The 13,827-nt window shown below is 52.2% G+C and overlaps 3 protein-coding genes across 3 annotated transcripts; 1 reads left to right on the top strand and 2 right to left on the bottom strand.

Moving 5' to 3' along the window:
• The first annotated feature begins 3,465 nt into the window (after positions 1-3,465).
• Positions 3,466-4,140, top strand: BU25DRAFT_174883 (uncharacterized protein). Its single transcript, XM_033700850.1, has one exon. It carries the CDS (start codon positions 3,641-3,643, stop codon positions 3,983-3,985), a length of 345 nt encoding a protein of 114 aa, XP_033557684.1. The 5' UTR covers positions 3,466-3,640; the 3' UTR covers positions 3,986-4,140.
• A 1,573-nt stretch (positions 4,141-5,713) lies between these two features.
• BU25DRAFT_375634 (uncharacterized protein) lies at positions 5,714-8,237 on the bottom strand. The gene is made up of 5 exons (XM_033704099.1): positions 8,135-8,237; positions 7,966-7,994; positions 7,081-7,914; positions 6,778-7,035; positions 5,714-6,728 (listed from the first exon to the last, which is right to left on the bottom strand). Exons 1-5 carry the CDS (start codon positions 8,229-8,231, stop codon positions 5,826-5,828), a joined length of 2,121 nt encoding a protein of 706 aa, XP_033557685.1. The 5' UTR covers positions 8,232-8,237; the 3' UTR covers positions 5,714-5,825.
• Positions 8,238-11,259: 3,022 nt separating this feature from the next.
• BU25DRAFT_299972 (uncharacterized protein) lies at positions 11,260-11,580 on the bottom strand (the record flags this gene model as incomplete). Its single annotated transcript, XM_033701968.1, has 2 exons — positions 11,260-11,372; positions 11,475-11,580. Coding segments are annotated over 2 exons (219 nt in total), but the record flags the coding sequence as incomplete, so codon positions are not given.
• Between the last annotated feature and the right edge of the window lie 2,247 nt (positions 11,581-13,827).

Genomic DNA, 13,827 nt, shown 5'->3' on the forward strand with positions numbered 1-13,827 from the left:
AATCAGATTTACAAAGCTTAGATCTGAAATGCAGCAGTCGACGTCTAGCGTGCATATCCGTCACAGACTACAACCAAGACATCGCTATCATACACTTGTATCAAGCCATGACGATAGCATCTGACTGGCACACCCGCCGCCAATTGCTTGATCTTTAGGGGCTTGATATCGATCGCGATGTCAGGGACGATAAGTTTGTCGGGGGTGAGAGACGCGCTTGAACAAGCCTCACACCCTCCATTTCCACGAGGCTGGGTGGAAGACTTCGCTGGCATGTCTCAGTTCCCCACGAGGTTGGGGATCAGGTCAACTCTAGGACTACTCAGTCATTTGGCACATCACGGCCACCTCAGGCTGGAATATTTGTTCCTCATGATGAGCAGACTCAACGCATCTGACATGTTGTCAACATTGGACTTCAGCAAGCATGACAAGGTACCGAGGCACATGAAACAATAACCTTAGGTGCAGGAATACATTGACCTCAATGCGCCTCAATCTGGCGAGATGTCTCCGCTAACGCGCTCGGACATCATGCAGCCCTACACTCCGCATTTCGATCCTGCTCTCAACCTTGCTGCTGATAGCGCAGCCATGGCTGTCGAACCTCGGACAATTACCGCAAGCAGTCAATGCACTTTCAGAGGACGAGCGGAGTTCTGGCACATCGCGATAGCAATCTCAAATCAGGAAAGCTGCCGACTTCAGCTGCCGAGGCATGTGGACGCTGCCCACGTTTTGACTAGCACCAACCGCCATCAACTCAGGAACCTTGGTCTGAGACCAACGCTTTGATGACCGGGGAGATTTCCGGAGATATCCTCAACACCATGATCTGACCTGTGTACAATGTACGAGCGACCATTCCAGGCACCCTTAATTATCACAGTGACCGTGTCACACTGCAGAACGTTCGCACGTCCTCGTGCGCGAACTTCATCGCAACATTGACACTCTGGATACGAAGACACGTGCTTCTTATCAGTTCACTGTCCGCGACCCCCGACCATCAGCGTCGGAGAGTTGACTGTGGTCATTGGATGTCAATAGTCGCAGCCTTCGTTTTCAGGCATCTCGATCAGGTTCAAGTGAGATCACCGCCTGACATGCAAATGAACAACACATCAAACTCTCCTTAACAAGATCAAAGGTATGATGCAAAGTGTTCATGTGCAACAAAATGCCCAGGTCGGCATAAGAGACTAGTCAGTACGTCACTCCGTAGCTCCCAGAACTGACGTAGCAAGTCGGGTACCGCTACCCAGAAGGGCAATTCAAGCAGAACACATCCGGTGCGTTTCTTTTCAGGTTTCAATACAGACCATGATCTGAGCTGCACCCACAGGCAAACACTGGTGCTGGGAAGGCGCTGTCGCTGAAAGGGAAAACGCTTATCCAGAGTTCAGCTGCGCTGGTTGAGTTTGCACATCAAGTCCCCAAAGTTTTCCCCGCATAAACGGAGCGCCTTGGGGCGGGGTTACTACTTTCGGAAGTGCTCCACGCGACGCATCCTGGTTCTTCGTCAGCGCCTCCATATGCGCGGTCAGCAACGGCTATGGACTTTTGCAACGTTTGCCTTGCACATTTCTCAGCTTCGTTCGAATCACATGTCAGCGCATCAACTTTCGCCAGTCTAGCTTTCACGTGTAGACGCTGCACATCCCCGCGACGAATCACCACCAATTGACTCGCCAACAATCCGTTCAAACATCCAATTGCGCGCACAGTCAGGGAGAGTGTTTCCGCTGCTGCAATTCACTGATGAAGCCTGCCCCGGAACGCTACTGTGCCTCCCCGTCAGCCTGACGTAACACCAAGCCCCTTTCCCCAACCGGCAACCCCAGACTAAACAAAGATGTTACACATCGAAACATCGCTCAAGCAACAAGTGACAGGCCAATGACAGCATCCTCCTTGACTCGCACGTTGCGGAAGTGTCGCATGCGGCCGAGGAAATTTTCCATTTCGCATCACTTGCTCCAGCTTTTCGACGATCATCTCCCCGCAAACAGCGCGTCCAAACCTCGATTCGAGGCCGTTGCCACGATCACGGCTCTGGGATGTTTCAAGCGGCATCGGATACGAAGCTGGCGTGTGCTTTGCGTCGCTGTTGCTTGGGTTTCATACCGTTATAGCGACAAGAAGGCCCGGTTGTGGTGTCGTAGGCTTTTGGAAGGCTGGGGCTCCGCATCCAAGGTGCCGCTTCCCGTGGGGTTGTGCCGCGGGGAGGGGGGGCTGGTATGACGTATCTGACTTCCAGTATGCAGGTACGCGGCGTCGATCATGTCTGCTTCCGATGCCATCGAGATGTGCGAGATGAATCTGTGGATGCATCTTGCGTGGCCTCACATATCCAAAACTGGGATGTATCGTCGACTGGATGGCTCGTTGTGGAAGAGGGGGAACTGCGGAAGGCGCGCATACGTCATCGTGAGTTGAAGCACGCAAGCAACCCCTGAGGCTGAGTCCAACGAGCTACAGTTAGTATATCTATTTCGATACTGGCTAGCAGTCAACGAGGTGCATCCTTTCGACGGGTCGACACGCTGGTGCTTAGGGGCGAGATTCGAAAATACTCGCTCTGCGCAAGTTTTGACCTTAGCCGTGGTGGCGGCTTTGTAGCCTTCCGGTCAAGATGCGCAACAACAAACAACTGGACACCGCCTCTCGGGCAATTCGTGCTCGCCAAAACTCTGCAGCTCGTGTAACGCGGAAGCTTAACGATGCAAAGGATGCATATTGTTGATCTGGCAGCCGCAAGCCATGCATACTGCAGGGGCTCTGCATCCGCCCTTTGCTTGAGCAAACGTCACAGCATGGCGTGCCTCACCGACGGTCCAGAGGCGAATCTCCCATCTTCGCATACACTTGTCCGCTATCCACGACGCTACCCAGTCTCTAGCATCCGCCGATAGCGTCTGCAAGATCTGTTGAGGCGTGGGAAGAGCTGATGTTCTGCAGACCTTCGATGCAGCATGCAACAACGGGACAGCCGCAGAGCCCCAAACGTCGCTTTGCCGGCTTTTCGCCGAACCACAAAACGCATTGTTTCGCTCTCTCCGCGCTTTCCTGCCTAATCGTTTTACCACTCGTCAGCACTATCAAAAATTTCCTTTTTTTTTTTACTCCCGTACGTTTCGCGCTGAAATCCTTCCGAAAAAGCAACCGCCCAGCGTTCCATCTCCTAAACCCCAGAAGGAGTAGTTTTGCATTCGGTAAAGGGATAAGCTCATGCCAAACGTCGCTGAAGTGGATCTTGTGATGGAAAAGGACCACTCTCAACACACGCATCCCCACAGTTTTCACGTTCCTGGACGGTTTCACGTGCGCAGGTGCTGGACTCCGCGCACGACAATGTAAGATTCCGAAATGACCCGGCAGCACAGTGCAAAATGTGATGCAAAGCGAGGGGACCCGCGTCCCAGCCACGCTTCCAGACCGCGAGAAGACCGTTCTGTTTTCAGCAGGCGACCCGCAAATTTTGGGCTTTTGCGTGTCGCTGAACCACGGGCAGTCAAAGCCGTGATTGAAGAGTGCCCCGTTTGGGTCTGGGCTTCCCGCAGAGCCTCATCTGCGACGCTTGCTAGTGCATTTCCTATTGCGGTCTTGCTGGCCTCTATCTGAGCGTGTTGGACGAGTGATGATGCTTCGGAGCGCTGCTGCCGGGATGGTTGCAGTGATTGCTTCATTGCTGCAGTCGGCCGATTGTTCCAGCGCTCGTATATTGGCTTCTGGACCTTGTAGCTCTAGCAAGATCCCAGCGCTCTCGTTGGATAAATCGATGAGTGGTATCTACAATTTCCAAATGCGTTCCACGCGTTCAACGCGCACTAACGCCCACGTCTGCATCTCGCAAAACCTGGTTCGGTTTGCGTCACCTTGTGCAGCCCACGTCCGAGCTATCCATCAAACTCAACCTTCCACGCGCCTTCCTCGCCACCGTTCTGTGCAGGTTCGCCGCATGTTCCAAGCAAAGGCGGTTTGATGATTTGAATGCCACTGGTGAACGTGCGGGTTAGTCGCTACTGGACGCGGGTAGTGGGTCCTCTCTTTTTGCAGTTTGCACGTTGGGCTGGGATGCCTGGGTGTAGGGCAGAGATGGGGACTCTGCGTGCATTGAGGAAAAGTGGGGGGTATTGTTACGATGTTATGATACAGGTGGAGCTTTGGAAGTGCATTGGGCAGATGCTGGATGGAACGCGGCGATTAGGAGTGGTGCCTGATATTGGGGATGATGCCTGAATGTGTGGTTCGGAGGTTGGAGAGCGCGGGCCGTCTAGAAGTCAGGTTTCACGATGCTCGCAGATGACGTTGAAGCTGAAGGGCTCGGTCGGTGTCCTGAGCTTGACTTTGCGGTTGCTGTGAGAACGTCTGTTCGATTGAGGTCAGATGGGTACGATCAGTCGCCCGTGATGCCCGATGCCCAATGCCCGGTGTCTCAATGCGCACAGCTGTGCTTCAATGTTTCCATGCTAGTATTGCAGATGCAGGAGTTGTGCCCTCGTATGATAGCGAGTCTCCAGGGAGGACTTTGGAAGGTTACCACGGGATGCCTTTGTCATACAGTCGAACATGAACTTCGGCAAAATGAGCAAGGCAAAAGCAGGTTGATTGAAGTTACTGCTACCTTGCATAGATGTTTTTTCTTCGTGCAGTTTCCAATCAACGAAGATAAATGCACTTGCTGCACCAGCGACATAAGAGCACATCATAACATGTTCGCGCGGCTTCTTAGTTGGATACTTTACAAAAGATTGCACGTCGTTGCGATTTACTCTCCGGTCCTGCGAGGTTCGTATGCTCGAGTGTGTTCATGACACAGCAGTATTGTGGACCTTTAACATATCTGTGCTTGGATCAATACAGCGTATCTATATTTAACAGATCTTTGACCCAAGACTAGTTTAACGGTGATCGTCCTCAATGCAGTCGGAATACCCTGCAGTGTAAGCCAATCTTGTGTGGGTTAAAGATCGTGCATGCATGAACAGAAATTGAAGAGCGTACGAGCCAGCATCTGTCAAGCTAGATGTTTTAGAATGAGATGGAAGATAGCTGTACTTATTCTCATTGTATTTGTGATTATTCTAGAAAATTGGTGCGATGATTTGTATGTTCGTTGAAGCCAGCTCGTCAATGTTGAAACATTGTGCAAGAGCTGTCTCCACGACGTGATCGTTGTAATGTTGAAGACGCATTCGATAACGAAGAATACAACAAAATATTCCATGTTCCAATCGTCCCAAGTATATGGCATGTATCTGCCTACACGTGTATGCTGCTGTGCGCGAACACACGATGGATATTACACAAACGTGGAGTTACGGCGCGAAGAACCCCTCAGTGTTCGATCGTTTCTACTTGACCATAGTGGTTTCTGTGTATCAAGAAGCACGGCTGTATTGGATGTATTGCTTCACAGGGTGTTTCGCCGTTGTTGCTTGTAACACAACCAACCAAAACTTGGCAGAGAGCTGGTCGGGAAAGGATGGAAATCTTGTGCAAAAGCCATAGAGACCTTCGTTACTACTCATGATGTTAAGCTACATTACATGGGGTCGGTCTCTGACATCATAATGAGTGCAGCGAAAACAAGAATACAGTCTTTGTTCACGAGCAATGACATGCGGTATCACTCAACTTTTGTGATCAAATGGCACGTTCACGAGTCTATCGACCATGAGTTATGATTGCATATTCCAAATAATAACGCCCGCTATTCCTGTGCTATGCAAGTGGGTATCTATATAAGACAAGCACATCGATACACGCAAGAAGTACAGTCTAGCCACAATGAATACTCGGTCCATCCGAAGTCCAGAACTTCAAATCCAAAGTACACTGCATCTCGCGCCGCCAGGCTCAAGATCCTCGTTCCAAGTCGAGAACCCATGGTCAGTCTCCGAGTACCCTGCGTTGGTAGCCCACATCCCCTTGTAAAGTTGCGAGAAGCGGATGTCGGGAACCTGCTCTCTGTAGGGGAGCAACTCAGAAACGTTTAGTGGGATGACATCGCTCACGATACTCCAGTCCGGTGTGCCTTGGAGGGGCCGGGTCTCCTCGGACCACTTCGCTATTGCTGTTTGTACTACTGTAACAATCTTCTCGAAGTCCATGAGCACACGTCGCGCAAGTGGTATCTCTCGTGCCAGGTCATGTAGAAGATCAACGGCTGAGTTAAAAGTCTGATGAACCACCGGGACGCAGTTGGCCAGAGACAGGCCAAGCGAGCTTAGGTCGCTCACAAGGAGACTGCACAGCAGAAGAAGACTGCTTGCTAATGAAGGTATCATATGATGTCGAAGAATGGAGGTCATTGAGTACTTGGCGTTGGTCTCGTACGCTTGCACATGTGTAATTGTGTCCATTGCCAGTCTGCTGCAGACGTGTATGGTAGCCCGATCGAATTGTAAAGACATGATCATCGCACGTCGAGCCATTAGTTGGAGGTTGTCGAAGCTCATACGGATGTACTGTTGACGGTGCAATGGGTGAATTTCGGTCTTCAACTCCTGAAATGTGTTATCAAAGAAGTCAACAATAGCGGCGTCAAATGTAGCGATTTTGTCGGCGAGGGGATCCGTGAATACGTGAGCTGCGAGGAGACTGTCCCATAGGGAACCAGCGAAACGAGACCAGTGAATCATGCAGTCCAAGAACGCATTCGCGCTGTCGCTTTCATCATGCTTGACTCGCGACTCTGAGGGTTGCAGGTTCGGAAACACGTCCTGTGCTGGCTGTCAGACGCATGATTTCTTTTTGGGTCTCATCACGTACCCGCTGATACATATCACTTGGCCGTTCCACGTCGATATCAGCATCTCGTATTGTATAAGGACGACCACATGACAAGGATATGCGACGATCGGTGACCAAGATGTTCCAGAACACTCGTGAGCGCTCGTATATCTCCCACATGCCCGACCCTGCAAAGGAGGTCTGGCGATTCAGGCCTTGCTGAAGCACGTAGCGGCTAGCGAGACCTATCGTATTATAAGCGAGGCTGGGCTGGTCGACTAAGGTGCAGTAAAGAGCCTCCATGCGTCAGTCGTTGCTTTACAAGATGAGGTTAGGGCGTACCTTGAAGAGCAAGAACTGTGCCAGACTGAGATCACCATGTCCATAAAGCTGTCTCATACCAACAACATCATCGGCAAGCTGAAGCCAATGCCACCCAGCAAGCTTGTTATCGGGACTCGGTTCCGTTGTTTTCGTTAAAACATCATGCAATGCAAATATGACATAGTTCAGTGCCAGGAAGCACGTATCGTCTGGATGCACTTCTGCTTTCGCCAAGACGTGTTCGCTGCGAACTCGAAAGAGCTGCTCGTCAACACAAGGATGGAAGATCTGCAGCTCGCGGAAGAAGGTGTTGATGTAGCCTTGGTAGACAATAGGTGCTGGAAAGACTAGGCCCCGGTTGCCGACGCGTAGAGTGATCGTGTCGGTGTCTAGAAGTGGGTCTATAGCAGGCGTTGTGCCTTCTTGAGGATGCGAAGTTTGAGGTAGCTGGCCCAAAAGTGCTAGGGCGGGATTTATAGGGTCGAGCATTGGCATGGACATGGCTGTATCATTGCCAGATTCATCACGCTCCATGCTCCCGTTAGGTGTCGTGTACATAGCTCGTTCTTGCAGCAAGGCTTGCATCATGGCTTCAACGCGTGCCATGCGTGCTTCCATAGACAGACCAAGAGCACTTGCATCACTGGCTCTCCGCTCGTTGTTTTGATGCCTCGGCATGATATTGCGTCGTGCAAGGCCGCTGCCATTGCTAATTGAGGCTGAAGTCGAAGGTTGCAGTGAAATTGAAGGTCGACTGAGATTTTGTAAGGCTTCAGCTGCCGTCTGATCCTCCGAGAAGAAGCAGCGCTTGCCGTTGTCTCGACATCGCTGGCAGGGGTTTTCGCCGGAGCACTGGGTCATATTAGGATGCAAAATGCATAGTAGAGATAGACGATAACTTACCTTCAGCTTTGATCTCCTACATGACACGCCTAGATGGCTATGTTAGCTATGATGAAGGCCTATATGCATGTTGCCATGCTGCATTAGTCGCGAGCAACCACTGCGGAATGATCGGAACGGTCTCAAGGAACAAACATGGTGATACGGAAGAGCTCTAGATGTGACGTACATGCTTTCGGCGCATACTTTTGCCGTAACTTCTTTCTCTTAGGCGAGCATGACCGCTCATCGTCATTTAGATGTAAGGGCGATAGTTGATCGTTCATAACGCGGTGATAGGGACAATGGATGAGGTCGTTGACTGACGAGCGTTCGGAACCACGCGCTGAATTGGTCCAAGCGCCGCCTTGGCAAAGCCAACGCGTCCTTTCCACCAACCACCTTCACGTCACGATTCCCATCGTTCTCGTTGCCGCAACATAAAACTCATCATTGAATATGGGTGTTCTGTTCGAGTATGCTGTTTGCTGTCTCATGTGTGGAATTTAGGATATACCCTCCTGTGCAACTACATGCATCCACTGAACCTCCACCTTCAACGAGACCACCTGGCATACATATACGAACGCAGGCTCCAGAGCGACCTGACGAATGCCTCGAGGAATTCTAGAACACAAAGGCACCAAGCGCCAACATCGCGTGGTTGTTGCGCTCTATCGCTGACATTTAATAGACTTGCCTCTTGCTCCACTTGAATTCAATGCCCTTTCGTAGACCCGCGTAGACACCCGCACAATGGCCTTTCTCTAGCAAAAGTAGGGCCGCAGTCGAGTTAAGCATTGGAGGATTTAGCAGCTTTACTCGATCTGGTGATGAGGGACCAATCAGCCCGCGTTTTCCCTCGAGCGACCTCTCCCTTACTACATTCTTTCCTCCCGGTGCAACCGTACATATGCCGGCGCGGCAAGCGTGGCCGCGAGAACGGACCAATCGAAAAGCATCTAAGTAGTGCCCGATATGCTACGTATACTCAGTGAGAGTGGTAGTCTCCTCCGCAAGGGCTTGAGCTGCTGGCTGCTTCCTTCGTCTCCTTAGCACATTGGAAACTTGTGCAATTGTTGCTATCAAGCAGACTATCCAAATTGTGGGGTCAAGCTCTGCGACATACTCATACCATCACTCATAAGCACACTATGAGCATCAAGCACCGAGTTCCAGACATCTGCGAGCTTGAGACGTCGAGAGAGTCCATGGATGCTGCATGATCATTACTGCCGAACTTGCATTCTTTGGATACCGATGCCTCTTCGAAGCCACCTCGACTACACCTTGAGCGGACACAAGCATTCCAACAGTGATTCCTCGCTCCACGGAACCCTCTTCCTGCCGAGCTCTGCGCCGGTGCAGCCACCTCCTTCTCCACACCTATTGTCATTCTCTTGACCACACTCACTATTGTCTGCATAGAAAAGCGGCCTATCTGAGATAAAGTCTCTGTCCATATCTTGACCAAGGTATCAGTTTTACACTCCTTACTACTTACTGACCACAGATCTTAATCGCACGTTCTCCCAATATGGGACGTGTCTATCGAAATGTGCTCTCTACGAGCTTAGTCCTTCCCGTTGTGGGTGCACTGCCTGCTCCGGTCCCTCAGTTAAACCTTGGAGGAGCCGTTGGAGGGCTTGCGGGAGAAGTTACAGGAGGACTCACAAACGTCCAGTCCATGGCCCCCACTGTTGCAACAGTCCAGCAACCAGCTGTTCCCGCCGTCCAGCTCCCAGCTGCTCCTGCGGTTCAACTGCCTTCCGCTCCTGCTGTTCAGCAACCATCTGTCCTTGCTATCCAGCAACCAGCTATTCCGGCTGCCGCAGCCCCTTCTACAAACATAGGCACGGGTCTTCTTGGCGGGCTTCTTGCTGGAACCGCTCCCCTTGTCAACGCTCCCGTCAACGCTCCTGTCAATGCTCCAGCCACCGCTCCCAGTCTTGGCCTCGGGCTACCTGTCCTGAGCAACAATAACCCCACAGTCAACACACCAACAGTCCCTACAGTTCAGCAGCCCAATGTACCGAACGCTGACATTGGACTTCTCGGTGGCCTCCTTTCTCCCCTTGTCCCTGCGGTTAACCCAACTGTACCCAACGCTCCTACAGTCCAATAACCGAATGTTCCAGTACACAACGGGCCCAATCCTGGACTCCTTAACGGCCTTCTCCCTGTCACTGCGCCCTTCCGAGATCTCTTGACCAATGTGGGCGGCGTCGTCGATAACGCTGCAACCGGTGTGGGAGGTGCAGTTGGCGCCCTCGCTGGTGAAGCAGGAGCAGCTCTTGGAGACGTATCGCAAGCTATTGGTGGTGCCCTCGGGGATGGAACTACTGGCTCTGGTGGCGCTGTAGGCAGTCTTGTTGGCGATCTCGGAGGTGCAGCAGGAGGATCTCTAGGTGATGTTGGTGGCGTCGTGGATTTTGGAAGCGCTAGACTTGGGAAGGTTGCTAGTGGTGCTCTGGGAGCATCCGATAACGTTTCCTTCGGACCTGACGGTGCGCCCCTGCCTAACCCAAATGTTTCCGGCGCAACCCTTCCTGACGCAACCCTTCCTTCTCCGGAATCGGCGGCGTTGGCAACCCCTTGGGAGGACTTCTCGGTGGAGGCCTTCCAAGTGGTGGTCTCCCGAGCGGTGGCCTTCCTCTTCCAGGCACTGGACTTCCTGACGTCGGCGGAGCTCTTGGTCACCTCCCTAGCCTCACACCAGACATCAACGACCCCGATACTCTTCCGATCAACCTCGATCGGTTAGGTGGTGGCGGCCCTGGAATCAACATTCCTGGTCTTGATCTCAAAGTACCTGGCTCGACCTCAACCTTCCAAACCTTGATGGTCTTGGAAACGCTCTCCCTGGTCTCGGTGATGTTGAAAACAACCTCCCTAGTCTTGGAGATGTTGGAAGCAACCTCCCTGGTCTCGGTAATGTCGGTAACAAACTTCCTGGTCTCGGTGATGTTGTTAACAACCTTCCTCTCCCTGGTTTCGATGAGCTTGGAAACGCTTTTTCTGCTCTTCCCGGTATTGGTGACATTGGAAACAATCTACCCGGCCTTGGTGCGGTTGCAAACAACTCCCCGGTCTCTGCGATGTTGGAAATGCTCTCCCCGGTCTTGGTGATGTTGGCAACAATCTTCCTATTCCCGATCTTGGGGACCTTCCTGTACCCGATCTTGGAAATCTGCCTGTCCCTGATCTCGGTGACATCGGCACCAACCTCCGTGGCAAACTTGGAAATCTGGTTCCGGACGTTCTCGATGGCAGTGTTGGAGACATCGTCCCTGATGTTCTTGGTGGACTTCCTGCTACAGGTGGCTTGCCCAACACAGGGACTGGTGGCCTTCCTGGCTTAGGCAACCTTCCAGATGTTGGTGGCTTTCCAGGCGTTGGCGGTCTTCCAGACGTCGGTGGTATCATTCCTGATGGTACGGGCGATCTTGGAGATCTTGTTCCTGACCTTGCTAATGGTAACATTGGCGATGTCATCCCCGATGTCACTGGTGGCCTTCCCACTGCCGGACTACCTGGCGCTGGCGGGGTCCCTCCCACGGGTAGTCTTCCCACTTCAGGAGGTCTTCCGGGTCTCGGAGCACTCCCCGGTCCTGGAGATGGCACTGGCAACTTGGGTGACCTGATTCCCGACGTGGCCAATGGCAACCTTGGAGACGTCATCCTGATGTCGTGGGTGGACTCCCTTCGGCAGGTGGTCTTCCTGGGCTTCCATCCACAGGTGGTCTTCTTCCAAGTCTTGGAGATGGTATCGGTGCCTTGCAAAGTGTACGAACCCCCCTGGATTTTGGCTCAATGTCATCAAGCATACTTCACAGGTGGGCGAGAGCTTCCGAGTGGCTAGCTAAGGCTGGTCGACAGGATGGGGGAGGTCATCAATGATCTTACCCCAAACATTCCTGGCTTCCCCGAAACTAATGTTGTGGAAGTGTTGGAATGGTTGAGTTGATTGATCTGAAGAGCTATATCGGGAATCGATCGAGACTATATAGTAGAAGGGAATAGCAGTGAAAGGGTGTATGGGGGGGGGGGGGAAACCAAACTAACCGAATGAGCTGGACAATCAGAGCAGCGGACCGCTGGCAAACAAATGTTCCAACAACTCCTGGTCTGCCAAACACTCCTGGTCTACCGAGTACACTGGTGTCCCCTCTATACCTGGCGTTCTTTCTACACCTGGTGTTCTGTCTACTCCTAGCGTGCCTTCTACTCCGGGTGTTCCAACAGTTCCAGACACCGGTGCAACAGTGCCATGGACTATCCCTGTTCTTCCGGACATCAACTCCCCGGCGTCGGCATCGGCACTGGTGGCATGGGCGGAGTCGGCGTTGATACACCTATCGGCAGTGTTGGCGTCGGTACAGGTGGTGGCACCGGGATGGTCATCCCATCCGTCAACATTCCCCCGATTGGTATCCCAACATTGGAGGCCTTGGCCCTGATGCTGAAGACATTTCCAGCGTCACTGATCCCATCATTCCGCCTGACACGAACGCCACTCTTTTCGGCACTGACCTTCCTGGCACTATTTTTCCTGGCACCGATCTCCCCCTCGATGTATCTGGGACGGATTTGACCGGCAGTGATCTTCCAGAAGTTCCAATCGACACAGTCATCGATCTTACAACCAGCTTCCTGATCGATCCAATTAGTTAATTCCTCAGGAATACCGAAAATGGTGCTCTTTACAACCCCATTTCAGGCGGACCTCTGGCTATTGACCCGAAAAAAACTTCCCCATTGACCCCACGACTCTTCCGCCGTTTGACCCAGCGCTCGGCCCACCATCAGTTGAGTTCCTGGATCTTCCTACTCCACCTGAAATTCCCATTTATACACCTGGCACTGAGTTGCCCAATCTACCAGATCTTCCCATCGACATTCCTGGACGTGACAACCTGCCGCCAACCAGATTGACTGCAACTTGGCTTGCCCCAACAACCCTCCTGAACGATGTGGTGGTCAAGGTGACCCCAGCAGCTCTGGTGGCAGTATTATTGGAAACGTTTACAGCAGCTGCGCTATCATTCTACCGGCTCCTCAGGTGCGTCCACTTATTTCCTTTGTTAGAAGGACGCACACACATTGCTCTGTTGCGAGACGCCCTATGCTCTTCAATGTCCTTGCTCGGGATGTTGCTCTGCAAAGGTAACGTATTACTCTGCTCTACGCGTAAGTATCATTCTCTGCTCTGCCGGGATGTTCCTCTTCGCCGCCGTCGCAGCTCGTGTTCCCCGGCCTGCGAGTCGAGCTTCTTCTGCTCGTCGCCCCTGGATCTTGTGTTCTCCGGCACCGACTTGGGCCTCGCCTGGATCTGATGGAGCATGCGTTTTCTGTCAACAGGTTGACGCCGCTCGATATCTCATCGGCACCAGAATTCGTGCTTTCTGGTTCTTGACCGTGCTGGAGCTGGTGTCCTCCAGCTTCCAACTTCGATTATCCTTTGCTTGAGCTCGTGCTCCCTGGTTTTAAGGCGGCAGCATGCAATCATGATGTGGTACTTGGTGGTGGATACCTTTGTGGGGTGAAACTCAGCGAAGTAAGTCATTACACCACGCATGTTTGAGAGCTAATGCCACTATGGGACGTTGAGACTTTCGTCCATGGCATGGGTTCTTGAAAGGCTGTGTGCGAGCATACTTGCAGAGATGAGGCGAACTATGGCGGGTAAGTTACCTAAGTAGCTATTCAAACATTCATCCATGATCCTTACAGGCTTGCTTCTATCCTATTGCCCTTTTATGAGATATATACTTTGTCAACATCCACAGGAACTTGACCTTATCGACACACAGAGGAAGCTGTTGGTCTGCCCTACTGGATGGAAGAATGTCGCTTTCTGTATTACGTCATGGCCGAACGAGA

Source organism: Macroventuria anomochaeta (assembly GCF_010093625.1).
Source record: "Macroventuria anomochaeta strain CBS 525.71 unplaced genomic scaffold BU25scaffold_36, whole genome shotgun sequence".
In the NCBI taxonomy this organism is placed as follows: Eukaryota; Fungi; Ascomycota; class Dothideomycetes; order Pleosporales; family Didymellaceae; genus Macroventuria; species Macroventuria anomochaeta.

Coding starts and splice junctions, on each gene's coding strand:
- BU25DRAFT_174883 (XM_033700850.1), top strand. CDS start 3,641: ATGATGCTTCGGAGCGCTGCTGCCGGGATGGTTGCAGTGATTGCTTCA.
- BU25DRAFT_375634 (XM_033704099.1), bottom strand. CDS start 8,231: ATGAACGATCAACTATCGCCCTTACATCTAAATGACGATGAGCGGTCA. Junction 7,036..7,080: donor CACAGTTCTTGCTCTTCAAG/GTACGCCCTAAC, acceptor TGACGCATGGAG/GCTCTTTACTGCACCTTAGT. Junction 6,729..6,777: donor CAAGTGATATGTATCAGCGG/GTACGTGATGAG, acceptor CAGCCAGCACAG/GACGTGTTTCCGAACCTGCA.